The 19,552-nt window shown below is 43.4% G+C and overlaps 1 protein-coding gene and 1 long non-coding RNA gene across 4 annotated transcripts in view; one reads left to right on the forward strand and one right to left on the reverse strand.

Moving 5' to 3' along the window:
• The window catches only part of LOC122179185 (androgen dependent TFPI regulating protein), a 30,916-nt gene extending 18,210 nt beyond the window's left edge, over positions 1-12,706 (forward strand). For 2 of the 3 annotated variants that reach the window (XM_042869906.1, XM_042869907.1), the window contains 3 exons: positions 1,878-1,993; positions 6,503-6,654; positions 11,819-12,706. In XM_042869906.1, coding sequence (XP_042725840.1) covers positions 1,878-1,993; positions 6,503-6,654; positions 11,819-11,862 — 312 coding nt within the window. In that variant the 3' untranslated portion in view covers positions 11,863-12,706. The remainder of the gene's footprint in view (positions 1-1,877; positions 1,994-6,502; positions 6,655-11,818) is intronic. The other variant, XR_006178572.1, reaches the window with a different exon arrangement.
• LOC122179186 lies at positions 1,557-15,948 on the reverse strand. The gene is made up of 5 exons (XR_006178573.1): positions 15,735-15,948; positions 14,396-14,490; positions 12,116-12,237; positions 8,918-9,040; positions 1,557-3,797 (listed from the first exon to the last, which is right to left on the reverse strand). It is a non-coding gene; the product is annotated as an uncharacterized LOC122179186 (long non-coding RNA).
• Positions 15,949-19,552: the final 3,604 nt, after the last annotated feature.

Here is a 19,552-nt window from a genome sequence, read left to right on the forward strand (position 1 = left end):
TTTGGAGTCTGCATGATAACCCTTGGTGAGCTGGTTCAGATCATTAAGTAAGAGGAAAACTGAGGCATGGCAGAAATACACCCAACCTTTTGTCTTAGCTTCTTCTGTGAAGTGGTTGCCCAGCTGCCCTAGCTCCTTGCTTCTCTGCTTGTCCTTATGAGGTGTTTCCCAATATAAAGCCAAATCTCTCTTGAGGGAAACTGAGCCTATCACTCTTGGTCCTACTTGTGATGGATATGGAGAAGGCAATCATCACAGTCATTACCGTATCAGCATCTTAAGTCTTTAAAAGTCAATCTCATTTTCCTTTTCTCTCAAGATTCAATAATATTTTTCATGCATTCTCTTGTCATTTGTGCTGTTCTTTCTCTGGGTGTATTCCAAATTATTTGCTCCTGTCAAAATGGGGTGTCCTTGATGAGAGGTAGAATGCAAGCCAAAATCTCATGTGTGTCAAGTAGAGTAGAACAGTAACTTCCCAGCTCTTACACACAACATTCCTGTTAATACTGCCCCAGAGCATCATATACTTTCTCTATTAAAGGAGCATCATGCTGGTGAATTGTGCTTATTTAGTGTTCACTCTGAGAACAAAAAGCCCCAAACTGAGGAAATAAGTATATAAAATAACCCTTACCTGAAAACTGTTCGCCTTAACGAAGGATTATTTCACCAGGTCACTAATACTAAATTCTTCTCAGTACAGCAAAAATACAAGCAGGAACAACCAGCTTAAAGCTGTTAAAAGGGTTTAAATTAATTAAAGGACTAGCAAGGACATTTCTTGTTACCCAAAGGAATTTTGTAGGCTGTTGCACATCAGATGAAAACCAGAATTTATATCCACTTTGCAAAATGGACAAATCCACTGTGAATGGCTAACACCTAATTGTGAGGATGAAGAAGTTTTCTACCATAGCTGTCTTCCATGGGCATCTCATTTTTGCTTGACGACAAACAGTTGCCCACTCATAGAAAAAAAAACCCCAAACCTAATTACCATTATGATGGTGGTACAATGCATAGATTTTGGAGTGACAGACAGTTACAGGGACCATATATGAAAGAGAGTGTATGCACTGGAGGCACTTTTCTGGTTAAATTAGTGAGGGAATCGTTTGTATATCAACTATCAGGGTCATAGAGCTGAAGAACATCTTTGAGAAGCAGAACAGAAGAAAATATTGTGCCAATAAGTGAGAGAAACCGGAACATCGAGTAAATATTTTCTCTCTGTTTTCTCTGAGAGAAAATATACTAACTGAGACAGATGGGTTGTTTCGGTAGTGTGACAGCCAGGTATGAATAGCAACTCCTGGGGGTGCACTGGGGGTCTTGAGGGAGTATGTACAGTCAGCTGTTATTTGGCAGCGACAGACAAAAATGGCTGTCTGCCTCTGAAAGAAATAGATAAAAAGCATTTTCATCCATGCTGTACACGTGTGCATTTAGAGATCAAAGTGCATCTAAAGAATTTCATGCGTTTTTGTGGTATCTCATACTACATACAGCAATACATTTTGATACCATACTACCATACCTTATACTCAGCACAGTTTCTGACAAACATAAACATTGAAAGAAATAGAATCACTTCCTTTGGACAAGAGGAAACATCATGCTATGCATCCAGCAGATTGTGACTTCACAGGGGAAACAAAAAATTACTAGTTCAGTGTTTTTCTTTTTTTTTTTTCCCTCTAGTTTTTAAATCTGTGCATCTTTCTCTGCTATCCTGCTTACCTTCTCCCATCAACTACCAATGACTTTGCAATAGTTTTCTCCTGTCGAACCATACCCTTTGCCCACATGCCAGCTCTTGAGCTTTGTGAGCAGCGCTGCAACCATTCTGTGACACACTCTTTTTTTCTCTGCAGCACACAGCTGTGTTACCACTTGCTCTTCTGGAAATCCTTGCCACACCGCATCGCTACCCAGCAAAGAAGAAGGGACTGTTCCTGTTAGGCTGTGCCTCTTTTCTTTATGTCAGTTGGTAAGAACCATGTACTTCAGAACACATACTTCAAGTGATCTGCTTTGTACAGCAAGGCCACACTCTACACATACGCTAAGTTCCCTCTCAGACAACAATCTGGTCTGTAGATAAGCCATTTAAACACCAGGTGAGGCTCATGAAGATCATTTCCAGACGCAGGCAGAGTGGGTTTCTTCTAAGTACAGCTGCTGAGGCCACACCTGGTATCCCCTGCTCTTTCATAGCCTCTTAAAAGAAGACCCTACATTATGAGAAACATCAACTCTCAAAGTCCAGGAGCCAGGGGAGCAGGAAAGGAGCAGAACTCAGTTTTATATCTCACAGGGGCATGACGCTGGATTTAGAAAGTTAGAAAGTGATATTCAGAGGCAGGTGGGAAGTGATGGGTACTGAGGAGGCATACATCCCACTACCACCTCCATCTGCACTGGTGGACACCGCCTAGATTGCCAGCAATGTGCCCAATTTTATCACCACCCTGTCTGAGAGGATCCTGTCCACAGCCCTCCACCCACTTCCTCTATGTGCTGCACACCCCTGGAGCTGTGTTTGCATCCTTTCCTGCTCATAGCATCCAGGTTATGGGCAGCTACTAGCATTTCAGATCACTCTGAGACTCAGCTCTGGAGTACATCTGCATAGTTTCAGGGTACGCTCACCCAGTGTTTTCTGAGAAGCAGCTGGAACCACGCAGGGATCCAGCCTTCCCACTTCCATCCACCCATCAGATGAGAGTAACCTCAGCCCACTGTTTGAAATACAGGAACAGAAAAGAAGCGGCCCAGATGAAACACTCCCGTGATGTGAGACCCATAGGAACGGCTTTGGAAGCAGCAGACTTTAGTTCTATGTTATGCAACCCAGTTTGGAGCCATTTATCCTAATCCGGCCCACAGCCTAATACTATTATAGCTGTGAGAGACGCGTTTCCCTGCCAAGTCCTTTCCAGTCAGTCCCACCCGATGCCCATGAGGAAGCCCGAAGCACACAGGACTACCACCTCCCCTGGCTCCCCAGCAAGTGCTCTGTCTCAGCCTTGTAGGGCACAGGTGGATGCAGAAGCAAACTGCTGTGTGCCATGCCCATAGGACAACCTCTCCTGCCCCCTATTTCCAGCCAGGGAATGATAACGGTGGGGGCAAGCTTTCACAGATCCTGTTCAGTCAGAAATTGATCAGACTGCTTGTTTCAGTCCTTCTCGTATCTTCTCTGAATTGGCCTTGCATGCCTCTGGGCTCCTTGTTGTGCTTGTCCCCTGTGGCCCAGGGCCCTGGTACCTGGATCTGGGCTTCTTGGGAGTACAGTGCTGTTGCTTTCTCTCCTTCTGAAACAATGAGGAATCTCCCATCTGCCTTCCTTGCTCCTGAAGCCAGAGACAAAAGCTTCCAACTAACAGAAGAGGTTTTCAGTCTGTGTACTTAACATGTGCACATATTTTACTGTTGGAGCTGCAACCTGCTGATTAAATAGCCCCATTTGGGTGCCTTATGTTTCACAAGCAACACAGAGTGCTCCCTTAAAGCCTTTTTTTGAGTTGTCACTGTTGTCATCACACTGTCCATCCTCTAGTGTCGATGGGCTGAGTGCTGCCAGGTCCCTCCAAGGCAGTGAGAAATCAAGCAGTTTGTGACTTTTTGCACCAGATACTTGCCTCTGATAGCTTTGAATACCCATAGGATTAAAGAGAAAAGGCAGCTTCCAGTATAGGTCATCACGGCAAAGAAAACTGCTCGGTATGTTAATTCTTGCATGGATGGATCTTGCATCTCCTGCCTTATTCTTGGAGTCATCACACTGAAAGCTGTGAAGAATATATAAATTTCAGAACTGTCATTCTAAATCTTGGAAAGGAGGTAACAATAGCAAGCTCTTTCCCATTTCAGTGGCAATATCAATTTAGCAATAAAGATCAGGATAAAATAAATCTTACTCCTCACAACTGTGCACGTGTTTTTGGAGAAAAGATCAAACCACCAATGTAAGGGAATATAAATCATCACAGATTGCACACCATCTATAAAGACCTAAACTACAAAAAAAAAAAAAAAAATCTAGAAACTGATGGCTTTCTTAAAATATGCCCATATTTCATCTCTGTTATGAATCAAAATGTTTTTCTTTTACTGTATGCTCATTTTCAGTTCATAACCTTTTAATTTTGCATTAACCACCACCTCAGAAAACTCATATGTAGCCAATATGTTCTCCTCCTTTCTGGATCTTCCCATTCAACAATTTCCTAGGGAAACATTTTTATTTTTCCTCCAGTGAATGCAGAGCTCCCATTGACTTTAATGGTCAGATAACAAAAGCATCAAACTGCCTTCTCAGGCTGCTGCGCATCACTTTCCTTCACTATCTAAATGTTGTCCTCAGTCTCACAGCAGTGTGGCAGCTTTGGTTATACCCAGTTATATTGGGTTTTCTCAGTCTATGTCCTCCATAATTCTGGGCATTGTATAGTTCTAAATTCTCACTGTAAAAGCTTGCTAAACATTGAAATTTGGTGTAACCAAATGTTCAGAATAATCAACTTCTGAACGCTGCATGTATGTTTAACAGCTGATTGCCCACAAGAAAGAGGCAACGTGCATTTGCAAGTTGTTGGGTTGCATTTTATGAAATCCCTAGCAAAATAAAATAAAATAAAATAAAAATCTGTCAACCATTCTGTAGTCAAAATGAATAAACTCATGACCCTGAATGTATGTCCCAAGATAAAACCGTAGCTACACACAGCTTCCATCAGGTCAGGAAACTGAAAGAGCTTTAGTGCTTCTGAACAGTCGAGTCATCTTTTAAGTTCGAAATTTCCAGTGGAAATGCTTCCTATCAGGCACTCCAGCCAGCTAAATTAGATCAAGATAATCTAGTTCCTCAATATATAAAGGCACTTTTTCACTCTGTTTTACTGTTTGAGATGTATTAAGAAAACAGCAGCCCCAGTACAGTGAAGAATGCATATGGATATCTGTACTGCACAGGCTTCAGTTAGCACCTGGTCTTTGACATTCCTACTCATCTTTCCCTGGCCTTTGCACAGGCCTTTTTCTCTTTATGGCTGTACTGCAGCCCAGGTTGTTGGATGAGAGAACCTCTCTTGAACCTGGAAAACCATAGAATCATAGAATCATTTGAGTTGGAAAGGATCCTTAAAGATCATCTAGTCCAACTCTCCTTCATTCAACAGGGGCATCAGGTTGCTCAGAGCCCTGTCCAGCCTGACCTTGAATGCCTCCAGGAATGGGACATCCACCATCTCTCTGGGCAAATGAATCTGCACGCTTCACATCTTCATGCAAAGACAGCTCTGTCACTAACCCTAACATCTCTCCAATCTACCTCTTCCTTTTCTTCTTGTAGAAACAAGAAGCCATCCTTTCAGCCACGTTTTATTCCTCAGCACTCTTTAAAGGCTTAGTTCTGTGACATGCTGGTGGGACAACCGGTTTCCACTTCTCTCCCTGAGGCATGATGCAAGGCAGGGCACCTTTAGAGAGTGCCATGGTGTTCCCATGTCAGCACTGGTAGTGGGAAGTACTCAACAGGTGTATTCTCCAGTCAATAATTAAATCTTTTTAGGATTCTTTCGTCCCAGGTGACCATTTTAGGTAAGTTCAGCCCTATGCTATAAGGGCACAGCCTCACAGAAATCACTGGAGATCTGCCATATATTTTATATTCTTTACATATTCCATTCAAATATATATCTAGACACCATTTTTATGTTCTTAAATCTAGGCACTTGCTTCCATCCAGTCTTACGAGCTCTAAGTAATGGAAGAAATAGTATTAGTGAACTAGCAGCAGCCACAGGTCTCATCTTAAGAGAAGAAAAAGGCAGAAAGAGAGGGCCTACTTCAGACAGTCATTCTCTTCTTTTTCATTCTTTCCTTCTTCCAAACCAGTACCTAGCAATTGGTCCTGGAACAAGAGAGCAAAGCGAGTACATCTCTTTCCTACCCACTTGTTTCTCCTCTCCTAATTTTGGACTTAAGAGAATAGTCCATGCCCTGTCATCTCCTGAAATCTCTTCTTACTTTCTAAAGCATTCAACACCAGCAGGATAGAAAGAATGAGAAACAGCACCTCTGTTACCACAGACCCTTGGATTCTGGATAGGGACTGAAAAATCAGTAAATAAAGAGCAAAAACCTATTAGGAGCTTATTTGAACAAGCCTCACTTCTATACTGAAGTGCACACCTGTATTTCTGAGCATTTTACTATTTTACTGCTGTTTTACTGTTTTAATAGCCAATGCCACCAAGGTGACAGCAGAACACCGTGTGTATTTCAAGCTGCACCAAAATCCATCTAATTTAGCAATGATTCAAGTGTGCTACACAGCAAATAGCCCAAATATTGAGGAGATGCATCAACAGCTGAGCTAATCTTCTCTGTATCAATACTGTTTTGATAACATGGCCCTTTAGAAGCCAGAAATCAACAAATGAATCTTCTCACGGAATAGCCCTAACCAAATGTTGTTTTTCCTCTCACCCAGGGTCCTATGGATTTATTTTGTAACAGGAGAGTGGGTGTACCCTCTCTTTGCTTCATTCAGCCCAGCTGGGCTAGGAGCCTTTTTCATCAGTAGCCTTGCCATCGTCGTCTGTTTCTACAATTTTGGAGAGTTCCTAAACCGTATGATATGGGGTCAGTCCAATTTTTTTATTTATTTCTATCCGTATTAGAAAAAATAAAAGGAATTCCTATGATCACCAAGGCAGGTGGGGAGAAGGACACACATACAGTGGGGCAGGGGGTGACTTTTGGATAGAGATTGCCAGGTCCTAGGAATTTAGTAACAAACAGGACAGACGAGAAGGCTGCCAACTCTGCCAAACAAAAAGAAAGGTCTGGGCCAGTTTTCTCCAATGTGGCTTGAGAAGAGTCTCCCACCAGCATGATCACTGTATTTTGAATTCCTTCTCAAACGGTGGTTTGGAGAAGCAAAATAGCTCAGCCTAAAACCCTCTTACCTATGCCGTATGGTATTTATCAGACTCAGGAATGGTTTACTAACAATTTATAGGAAGGCATTAGTCTAGCCAAGAGAAAGCTTTGTGAATGCAGCAGCACTTTGGGAAGTTTTAATGGGCTGTTGAAACATCTCCCTTTGGCTTCAGTAGTGGCATGACCAGTAATGCTTTAAAGAAAATGAAAGTCAACCTTACTTGGATAAATGAGCAGTTAGGAAAAACGATGTCTCTTAGAAGGACAACACTGGAGGAGCAAAGAGAACTGATGAAGCTTGAGAGTCTGGTGTGGGACTTTATTATTATTAATTATTTTCCCTTCTGGTTGCCTCTTTCCTTTTTCATTCAAGATTAAGTTTTTGAGGATGAAAGCGTTTCTGTCAAGAAAACGTGTGTATTTTATTTAGGACAAATGTGTGAACATTTGCAATTTCTTAAACTAGATTTCTGATGAAAGAAAAAGCCCTGCAGAAACACCTCTGAAAGTAAATAAGACAACCTCCCTCTGTTCTCAGGGAGCATTTGATGCCTGATCCATTTTGTGAAGTCTCACATGCCTGTCAAGCCAAAGTGGAGTGTCTGTAGCTAGTCTCTCACCAGCCGTACCCAGCTACCTCAGAGCAGCAGATTGAATTTCAAATGTGCTGAATAACCAAGTTCAGTGGTTCATACCTTTGCAAACAAGACACTTGCTCTACATACCAAGTTTGGAAATTTTGGATGAATTTTATTCTTGCATAAATATGATGTATGATGAGGATTCTGAGTAACTGAAAACAGATCTGCAGGCACTCTGCACTAGCTCTAGTTAAAGAGGCACCGCATAAATAGCAACCATTACTATGAGTAATTTCTGACCTCTCCATTTAATCAAAGACCACGACACAACCACCACAAGACAGCTTAGGTCTCGTGTTAGATATCAGGTTTTGTATTAGTTAAGACTCAGATTTTTTTTCACAATGAATAGGTAGTAACAATTTCAGGTCTACAGTGTGTGCTAATGTAACTGCAGATCATATATATGTGTGCAGCATACGTGATAATTCTCTGTTTATGTCTGACGTGCCCTCATACTCCATGAAGGCCCTCTCCATGTGCTGGATCTGTCTCTCCATTTATATTTTTCACTTTCTCCTTACTTCTTTAAATGCATCCTCAGCTGCTTACCTCCAGGACTGATGGCATTACCTAGATTTACAGCACACTGATACAATAAGCTGCAAGCTACACCCCAATAGCTGGTCCCTCTGTGGTATCTGAGCCTGCGGTATGATTACACGGGGGCTTTGGGAGCAATAACATCTCGATGAGCTCCTGCCCACCACCTCCAACTCCTTCCTACTCCACCACACATGCCTGTTTCTTGTGAGCAGGGGTTTGTTTTTAACGCAGATAATTTTGCCGATCCATTTCCCGGCTGTGTCCACCCAAGAGAAAGGCAGGACTTCCTTAAGCTGGTATTGATAACAAGATCCCAATAGTGTTGAAACACAGCCAGAGGGAAGGTATTCCAAATTACAGTGTGCCAGAGTCTTAATGTATTCCTGACTGAAACAAATCTGCTCAGCACTGCCAGAGTAAAAACAGCTGCAAATAGAATGAAGATACAATTCCAACACACCTTTCTTCTTGCAGAAAAAATGCCTCCACGTACTTTTTTTTTTTTCCATCCTACCCCTTCCCATCTCACCTTCTCATCACAGTTAAGAGATGATACAGTTAAAATAAGTGGGTGGAAAGAAACATACACACACATGAAACAAAACCAAAAAAAACCCAAAACCCAAACCAACAAAGCAAAGCAATTTGCAGTGGGAAAGGACAAAACCTGCCTGGGCTGCTGCTGGCTGAGACTCTGCCTAGAGCAATGGAGATAAGCTGTGCTTATTTGAAGAGGCAAGAAGTGATTAGCAAATAGCTCAGTGAGAGCATCACACCTGGCTTCCTGGAGCACTCGCATCCTGGGGAGAATTGTAGGCAGCAAATGAAGCTTGTCCCACAGCACTGTGCTCCATAAGGATTCTGCCACGTTCCTCTGTAGCTTCAGGCCACCACCACTTCTGCCAAAACAAAAGAGCATCAGCTATGTAAATGTTTACTGTTTTTTCCACCCATAAAGGTATATTTAGCTCCAAATTATTCCAAAGTCCAAGGATAGTGACTTTCAGCTTAGGGCATGTCATTTCAAAGCTATGTCCTGTGCTCCACCAGAGAGATGCAGCATCATTTCTGCGAGCTAAAAATGCAGGCTGTTTAATAACATAACCTTGTTTTTTTCCTTTTCAGAACAGCCCAAAGATGCCAGATCCTAAATTTGTTTTATTATTTATAGACAAACTGCCTCATATAGTATTAGAGGCTTTAAAAATGTATTATTTCTCACTTGCCTTTCCCTCCAGTCGCACAGTTGGATTCATGGTAACTAAGGCAACCCAGCTGCACAGGCCGAGAGGCACAGAAAATAGTACCAAGTAATGACTTTTTTTTTGTTTGTTGTAAATCCCAGAGTTTCTGGAGTACTAGACAATGTTGAGTAATACAGAAACTCCAAAGAGGATAACTGGAAACAATGGGCTGATTCTTTCATTGCCATACATTTACCTCAGCCCAAGAATTTGGCTGCAGGGTCAGGGTGCCAAAGATGAACTGTGTGATAGCTTCTCTCGTTCCTGACGGGTAGGAAACATCGTGCAGGCAACTTTGATCTGCAAAACTAGAACCCTGAACAGCAAAAGCTAAGCAAGCTTCCCTCAGGTTTTGCTCCAGCTGAGACAAACAGATCCTCAGGATCAAAGTTCTCCATTGCAGACAAAGCAACATTTCAGATGAGGTCTCTGGCACCAGCGTTTGAAGATGCAGAGGATTCATTTGCCTTTTGTCTAGCAGGTCTGATAAAATGTTCAGCAGCTGTTTCATTTTCATGTTGTGAAGTGCAGGTGAACAGGAGCAATAGGTGAGCAACTAGCAACAGCCTCAGGCGTAGATGAATGTGCGCTTGCAGAACCTGTAGGAGCTCCTGAGTGCTTTGGAAAGCCTTAGCTGAAATATATTCACCTAAGGCTAAGCTAAAATTAGAGGGCAATCTTCTCGTTAACATATTTTCCCTCTTCTTTTTGAAGCACCTCTGTGCAAAATGTATTTTACAGAACCATATAACTTGTTTTAGGAGCTGGGTTGTTTTCCCTGGCTTTTATTTTTGTTCTTATGTACTTGTGAAGCCAAGCTCCCTGAATACAGAGTGCTCAGCTATTGGGATACACAGCCTGTGTGGTGGCAGAGGAACCTGCACAATACAAAGTAATACCTCCCTACAATTGAAGTCTTGACACCTCCTGAGCAGCTACTGAGTTGAGATTGCAGAAAGCCAAGTGGCAAACGAAGGGGTACAAAGCAAAGCTGTGTGGGTTGAGAAGTCATCCTACCATTGTGCTGGCTCACAAACAGCAGCTTTATTACGAACCCTAAAATGCTGATGCTCTGCAGGTAATTGTCAGCATAGAGACAGAACCGACCCTTCATTTTGACAGTCCTCTTGTTTCTGTAGGGTCCAGCAGGGATTTTTAAACAGAGCCTCTTTTCCAGAATATATCTTCATTTGTTCTATCAAGAGCATTTGTTCTATTGAGCCTTTAGGACCGGAGAGTAACAGTCCAAGGTATATCCATTTATTTCAGTGAACGAATAACGTTTTTGTCTGCATTGACGAATGGGACTCACCTGTAAGAGGGTTTAACAGGCCCGAGTTTGTAAGCCACGTACAAATACCCACTTTTGCCTCATTCATTCATCCTAGTTATGCCACAGGCTCGTGATGGCATATTTATATCCGTCATACTTGCCACTCCCCCGAGCTGCAGATTACCCCTTGGTACAGGAGTTCAGCTGTTTAAAGGGAACCCACACCATCTGTCACAAGCCCTGGTGGTGCTGACAGGTTTATCTGATGATCTGCAGGGGAGAGAGGGACACACAGGCGGAAGCTCAGGCGACCCGGGGCTTACAATTTCATCACTGCAGGGCAAATGCAAACAGGTGTTTGCTAATATGCTGTCTCTGGCCCCATAGGCTGATCTGTTACTCCCTGCAGTCTTTGTACTGGTCAGCACTAAATGCTCACAGGACCATTTAGGAAGGAAGAAGTGCCAGGACTTTGTTACTTATCAGGTCAATCACCACATGCTGCGCAGGCTGGAGATAAATACAACCCAGCAATTACAGTGTTTCAGGCCCTTTGAGGACTGCAGACAAATACAGCACCTTTAAAAAGGGCTCCCTGTAAGTGATCATCAGCACAGAGGAACAGGGGCTGCGACAGCGCTAAATAAAGGTACCCCAACATACTTGGTTACTGCCATGCTAGGTGCCCATAGCAGTACAGATGCTCTCAAAAAGCTGTGGTTCAGCAGTAAGTCCTGTGCCATCCTACAGATATCCCAGCTGCTTGGATTCATATCTGCTGCCTTTTCAGAGGTGCTTTATTTTGAAAGCTTCTCACATGTTGTTACAGCAAACAAGGCTGCTCAGTGGCAGATGCTTTTTTCCACTAGTGAAGCACCACTATTCCCAACCAAGGATGTGGTCCTTGGCAGATTGTAAGTCCCTCTTGCAGAAACTGAGTAATCCCTTACTTGCCAGGGACATCCCAAGCTCCTTTGACTCCTGTAGGCAGCTGGTCTAAGGCATTTTGCTCCTAATCCCCACCGAGCTCAGTTCCTGCTGGCAGGCTGGGGACAAGTTCACAGCCACCTCCCAGCAGCATGCCTGAATTTATCTGAGGACTTCTCACTCTGTTCTACCTTTTTTTTTTAAACATTCTTTTTTCCTCTGCCTTGGAACAGGAGATTCAATAGTAATACTTGACTACAAACGGAAAGGCAAGTGAACGCTCCTCTTGAAGCCAAACAATCTCTCCATGAATGCTGAAGCCATGAAGTAGAGGAAAATAAATGCAGCTGTGATAAATCCTTTCTCCAATGCGTTGCAGCTTCTGGTGAAGCCATTATGTCATCAGACATATGGAAAACTGGTGGAAAATGTGAAACGTTTGCCTCTTACATGATAACTCCGCAACTGCTATGAATCAGAAAATCGCGTTCATCTGTTTACACAGATTTCTCGTCTCTTGCACAACGTACATCGGGATGTGTCCACGGTTAAAACTTGTCACTGGTAAATGAACTCCCTCACAAGTTGGCACCACACCGTGAAGGACCTGCGCATGCAAGCCAGCTCTTGTTTGGATTGCCTTTCATCAAGTCTGGAAGAAATTAAGACGAGGGATAATTTTAACACTGCTGCGACTTCCAAGCTAGATAGATAACAAATTGGGCTAACAAGGACTGCAATTAGGAATGTTTGCTCAGAAAGTTCACCACAAAGCCAAATTCTTCTAATGAGAAACATTCGGGAATATTAACGTGCAAAATATCCCCCCTTCCACATTAATATGAAATCTGAACGCAACTTTTTTTCCTTTTTCTTGGTTTCAGTTAATCTTGTAGCAAAAGTAACCTAATCATACCGACTGTATGATTGCTTTGACAGAAAGCACGTTAATTTAAAGCACTGTTTAACATAAAGCTGCCTGCCATATAATTACACCCCATTCACATGTTTACTAAACTCGCTCAATATAGTTGATTTCTGTTATTAGCCCCAACATCTTGTTAACATCTATAACACTGGAGATGTGCTTTGTAAACTCCAATAAACAGACAAAACTGGCAGTGGTGTAAGCACTCCTTCATGGTCAACGTGAACGGGAGGGATCTCTGTTATTAGCATTGTGTTTCAATGAGGATTTGAAACCAGCTGCAATGCTTCTGCTTTCATTGCCCAAACCCATAGCTCACAGTTACTGCACACGCAGTTCACTGGGGTCTTATTCTCATCTTTTTCGTGCTGCTGTAGCTTAAGAAAAACAAAACACGTTGTAAGCTGCCTGTGAGCAATAAGAAATTATGTTTATGTACATTTGTTTTTCTCAGGTGTTAAGCACCTGACTAAGTTCTAGACTGGGTAGTTTACATGCTAGAACTAGGCTGCAAACGGACTATATGCATGAGATACATGTGCACATGTATACACAGTTTTTCTGCTGAAGGAGAGAGAGGAAAGGGTTCAGCTAAAAGATGCTGGTCAGAGGAACTATTTCTGAGAGGCAGACAGAAGAAAGCCATGCAGTGAGTTAGGGAAGAGGAGAGAGTTCAGGCTACTCCTTATATGGCTATTTGGTTTTTTTTTGTTTGTTTCGTGTTTATTTTTTTACTGATAACCTAATGCAAGCATTTTAAATGTTGGAAGCTCAATACAAAGCCTGGGCCCTGACAATGGGACTATTCTTTCCCCACCTACCAGCTAGAGGATCTGAAGGGCAGACTGGGCTCCTGCTGTGGCTTTTAAGGCTGAGGACCTTCCTGCTGGACTGCAAAAGTGTGAGGAGGATCGCTTGCATTCATTACTTGCTTTAGTGAGGACTCGAGGAAGGCTCTGCTCTGCCATGTTCTGCATGCTGCCTGGAGGAGGGAGAGGCTGGGTCTGGGTTATGTGCTTTGAGAGGAAGATCAGCAATGATTGTCTCAAGAACACGAACCGCAGGATCTCAGCTTTGCTTTGCTCCTTTCTCTCTAATGCACACACGAAGCTGCATATGGGAAAAACTGTACATTGTTGATCACAAACATTTTCCCTACGATTTCAGAAGGGCTCTGGGCAGCCTGGTCTGCTGGTTGGTGACCCTGCACACAGCAGGGGGGTTGGAACTAGATGATCATTGTGGTCCTTTTCAACCCAGGCCCTTCTATGATTCTATGATAGGCTTCTCTGAGGAACACTGGTCTTTATGACATTTACACTAGATTTTTCTTTCAGCCTCTTTCTCACACGTTTTGTTTTGAGTAAGCATGCAAAGTCAGTCAGAACTGTTTATTTATAGCAGCAGATTTTCATGGCTGTATAAATTAGAAATTATTACTGAATGAGATGCCCGCCTACACACACAGTGCAGCCGTACAGGAATCCTTTCATGCTGCTCAACAGTACACAGTCTGGAACGGGAGGGAAATGACCTGCTCCCAGGTAAATGAAGGGGCTGCTGCATAAAGCCTTGGGCAAAAACACAGCAATTAATATTTCGCCAACACTATGTGCAATCTGACAACCACAATTACCTAATACTCCTTAGACCTGCCACTTTTGTTCGGCAGAGAGAAAATGAAGGTTTAAATTCACCAGAGGAAAAGCACATAAAAAAACAACCTACCACCATAACCTATCACTGGACTTTTTTTTTTTTTTTTTTTAAACAAAATTGTTTGTGCTTTTCTGTTTTCTTTTGAGAGAGAGCACTGGTAAACATAAAAGGGATTGCTGTTTGTGGCAGAGCAGCATCACATGGACCTATCCCATACACTCACCCCAAGCTATTTCCAGCAGCAGCAGCAGCTGGGGACAGTCTCCACCATGTTGAGGAGCTTCCATCCCAACTCATGCCTTCGTCACCAGTTTACTTCTGCAAAAAGCATAGACATGCTACTTTATTCCCTCTCCAATTTCCCACATGGATTTCATGGTCTGGGTCCCTGCCAGGGTTTTAAGGTCAAGATTCAACCTCAACAACATAACTGAGTGCTGTTCGTACAACCATGGCATTGTTTGAGTTGGAAAGGACATCTGAAGGTCACCTATACTCCAACTCCTCTGCAGTGAAAAGGGACAGCTGCATCACACTGCTCAGATCCCCATCCAGCCTGACCTTGAATGTCTCCAGGCATGGGGCTTCTACCACCTCTCTGGGCAACCTGTTCCAGTGCCTCACCACTGTTATTGTAAAAAGACATCCTCCTTATATGCAATCTAAATCTTCCCTCTTTTAGTTTGAAACCATTTCCTCATGTGCTATCACAACAGACCCTGCTAATGACCCTGTCTCCTTCTTTCCTATAGACTCCCGTTAGATACTGAAAGGTAGTGACTCTCAGATCTCCCAGGAGCCTTCTCTGCTCCAGATGGAGCAGCTCCAGCTCTCTCAGCCTGTCCTCACAGGGGAGGTATTCCATCCCTTGCATCATTTTTGTGCCCCTCTGGACATGCTCCAACAGATCCTGTACTGAGGACTCCACACCTTGACACAGTACTTCAGGTGAGGTCTCACCAGCACACAGCAGAGGGGCAGGATCACCTCCCTTGACTTTTATCTCCTACTTTAGGGGTTGTGATGATCCAGGTGCAAGACCTTGCACTTAACATTGTGGAACATCATGAGGTTCACCTGAGCCCACTGCTGAAGCCTGTCTAGGTCTCTCTGGATAGCATCCTGTCCCTCAGGCATGTTGACCACATCACACAGCTTGGTGTCATCTGCAAACTTACTGAGGGTGACTTGATCCCACTATCAGTGTCACTGATGAAGATGTTAAGAGCATCAGCCCCACTACAGACCCCTGAGGGACACCATTCATCACTGATCTCCATCCAGACATTGAGCCATTGACCACCACTCTCTGGGTACGATCTCATAACCAGTTCCTCATCCACTGAGCAGTCCACTTGTCAAAACTATATTTTTCCAATCTGGAGAGAAGAATGTTATAGGGAACCATGTCTAAGGCCTTACTGAAGTCCAGGTAGATGACATCAGTGTCTGTTCCCCTGTTCACACAACTACGTCATCATAAAAACCAACAAGAATGATCAGGCAGGAGTTGCCTTTGGTAAAGCCAGCCTGGTTCTCCTGTATCACCTGTTTCCACTCACCTTAGCACAGCTTCCAGGAGGACCTGTTCCATGATTTCCCCAGCATGGAGGTGAGGCTGATAGGCCAGTAGTTCCCTGGGTCCTTCTTTCCATTCCACTTAAAAATGGGTACAGCTTTGCCTTTTCCTCATTCACCAGAGACCACCTGACTGCCAAGACGTTCCAAATGTAATTGTGAATGGCTTGGTCACTGCATCAGCCAATTCCCTCTGCACTCTAGGATGCATCTCTTGGGACCCATAGGACGTTCAGGTTTCTCGGGTGGTTGTGAACTCGACCTTCACTTGCAATGGGAGGGAGATTGCTTCTCCAGTCCCCACCTTCTGTTAGAGGGATGTGTGAAGAATATTACCAGTGAAGACTGAAGCATAAAAGCTGTGGAGTTCCACAGCCTTCCCGTCCGCCTGCCTGTTCAAAGCCTTCAGTGGAACTTGTTGAAGATCTACTCTTTGATAGTTAAGGGGCTGGAATCTGGCATGCAGAAAATATGCATTTGTGTTCTACCAAAGCATCTAAAATAGTTGTCCAGGGAGGTTAAAATTCGATTGGAGACCTCGCCTTCACTTGGCAGAGCACATAATTAAATACTTGGTGCCACAAAATGACCCATAGACCCTCTGTGGTATTGGGAAGAGGAGGCTTAGAGTCGTCCATGAGAGCCATACAAACACCCATTTCCCAGGCAAGGTATTCAATAACTATTGGAATAAAACCACGGTATTCATATACGAGTTCATAATCCTTTTTGTTCCTGTTTATCTTCGCTGCTTAACCACTCATCCCATAGGAAGATGCTACTGGCTGCCTGGTTCTTGAGCTAAAGCCGCTTCTCGCTGCAACAAGAGCACAGATGACAGCTCTTCACTAGCCGTCCCAGCAAAAGGAACTCGAGTTGAGCCCCTTGGTTTCGCGGTAGAACGTGACGCTGTGATTTTTTGGGGGGATTTTCCAATTTCCAGAGGCCCGGGCGGGCAGAGGGCAGGGGCGGCCCGACCCGCGGTTACGAGGCGTTACAGCGCCACCTGGCGGCCGGCCGCCGGAGCAGCGCGACTCCGGGAGAGGCTGCGCTTGGTTTCCTCACCCGCACCCAGCGCTGCCCACCGCGCTCACACCCACCGCAAATGCATAGCTTAAAACGGATCACGGCCTTCCGAGGAACAGCCCCCTCTTGGCTTTAAGCTGCCACCTCGCTAAAGCAGCCTCCTTGTTGCTAGCTGCCAAATAACAGCCATTGCTCCCAGAGTATCTTGCCAACAATAACACAGAACGTGACTGCATTCCCACTCTTGTCTTTGCAAAAGTACTTATTTCCAGGGTTGACTGTGACTGGTGTGCAGCACAAATAAACCAGAAAGGAACAGAACTTGGAACACATGTAGAAACATTGGGGGTGGGGGAAGCAGGAAGAAGACAGAGGCAGGGGATGCAAGAGGGAAAAACACGAGGAGAAAGAGTTCACACATTAAAAGCTGGCAGTTTTAAGGGGCTGTTCTGTGTTGCTGCCTCGATAGGTGAGAGCAGAACACGAGTATTTAGGTACCACATCCCTGTGCTTGTGTCTCTCAGAATTTTATGTTATTCTTGAGCACGAAGTTACACGCTTACACGATTAGTTCTACTTTTATACTGCTCTGATTTGAGAGAGAAAATTAATTTCAAAGAGGGGAAATGTAAAGAAAGCTGAGGTAATTTCTGTCCTACTGCTTCTTTCTTTAACTTTTCCTATGAAAAGATTTGTTAAAAAGCATTTTCCTGTGTTAGTTCTCAAGAAACAAACTTGAATAACAGTTTGTGAGGTACCATAAAATGATGACCAGTCTTGGCTGGGAAATGTGAAAGCAAAATATCTGGAAACCATAGGCATCTGACTCTCTTTCTTAGCAACTGAATTTATTTATTTCCTACCTGAAGCCCAGAAAGTGAAGGAGCAGCTTGCCTTTTCTGCTGTCAACAGCCCAAGTCACAGCTAAGGCATCTTGGTCATCCAGGAGAACTCTGTACTGTTGCTTTCTGCATATTTCTAGATACAAAATAAAGGTGACAGTCTCTATGCCATCAGTCATTCACTCTCTGTAGTTTTACATTTCTCTCACTGAACAAAAGGAAAAATCCACAGACATACATACAGTTCATGGTGTGAAATTGTGACTTTCAAGTTTTCATTCACATCTTGTCATCAGACATCTCAGTCATTCAAAATCTGAGTTCTGGACTCCGATCAAATAGAGCTCTGAACTTTAACCTAAGTTCTGAATCATAAATGTAGCAAAACCAGAATGGGCCAAAAATATCACCTCAGCTATCTCAGATGGCAGCTATTATCTAGTTTTTATTTTTAAAGTGCAACTTGAATATCTGGCAAACACCAAAGCTGATTTCTATGTAATGCTATCCAATTACACAATATTTACTAACCACAGCATATTTGTTGCTGGCAAAATGCTGCGTATGCTTGCTGTAATGGGCCTCTGTTTGGCCACTGCTGGGTATTTGATGAATGATCTGTGGCGTTACAAGGTCACAGAAGAAGAAGAGAAACACTGAAGAACAAAAAATAAGAAAAGGAAACAAAAGTCAGGCCACAAGTGGCCAAAAAGACCAGACTGTGAGGGAGACAGTTATGCTCTCTTTAAATGTGAACATACCTTATAAGGGAGAAAAATACCAACATATTTAAAGCACTGTAGGCAAAGCCTGTGCCATCCAGCAGCCCTGTCCCTTTCAGAGCAATTTTTGTATATGCAACCCTAGACAATTCCTCTTGACACAGTACAGCCCAGGCAAGCATAAAGGTTGGACACATGCCTCAAACCTTGCAGAGGGTGCACTGCATGAATAGGAATTGTCTAGGGCCCTATATGCAAAGGATGCTCTGAAATTAATGCCTCCTAATTATTTCCATCGAGACGACAACAGATACAAAGAGCTCAGTAACACTAGTGAAGCAAATTCTCAACTACAAAACACTGCTTTCCAATACAGTCATCACCATGAGCTATGCACTTTTGCCAACAATGAACAAGAGCCTGCATACTGCACTCACAAAAATCTGTGCCAATGGAGGCGACCCACTGTCACCACTGCTGAAACACACCATGCACCATCTCACTGTGCTCACATCCACTGTTTGGTATCCCTAAGCGTTCAGCAAGCATCAATGAATGCCTGTGGGCATTGGTGTATACCCTGCATGGAGGAATTCAGTGACACACCTTTGCTCCATGCACACTTCCATATCAGGTGCCATTCTGTCAGACTGCCCCTCTTCTGCCATCTGTCACACAGCAACATTACAGTATTGGTGGGAAGGTTCAACCTCTGCTGCCATACCAACCAACTTCTGCCTCTGACACTGCAGGCCTACGTAATGAAATAGAAGCCATTAATTTCAGAGCAGTCCTTGTCAAATATATTATATAGTTAATGCATACAGGTAACAAAACTTATTTTAATCTTCAATATTTTTAATTAAAATAAGAAAATCATAAATCTGCTGGAATGCGTGACCTTGTTTTTGAGGAACTAACACATAAGTATAGTTTGACAGCAGCAGTTACCATTCTTAGGGAGGTCTCAAGGTGTTTGTCAGAGATTTCTGATGAAATTTTGCTCTTCCTGTGCTTCATCCTTGAAAACAACTGCTCACAAGTGCTTGCACTGCCAATGAATGAAGACACAAATAAGGCGCAGTTGTGAAGTGAGGGATATTTTCCAGTAAGAGAGCTTATAGAAGACTGGTAAAGAGACACAATCATATTTTTGTTTGAGTTGAACATTTGACTGCAACTCTGTACATTCCACTTGAAAATTTGCAAGTA

The sequence above is a fragment of the Lagopus leucura genome, unplaced genomic scaffold (genome assembly GCF_019238085.1).
Source record: "Lagopus leucura isolate 7727_CA_CO unplaced genomic scaffold, USGS_WTPT01 Super-Scaffold_100002, whole genome shotgun sequence".
Classification (NCBI taxonomy): Eukaryota; Metazoa; Chordata; class Aves; order Galliformes; family Phasianidae; genus Lagopus; species Lagopus leucura.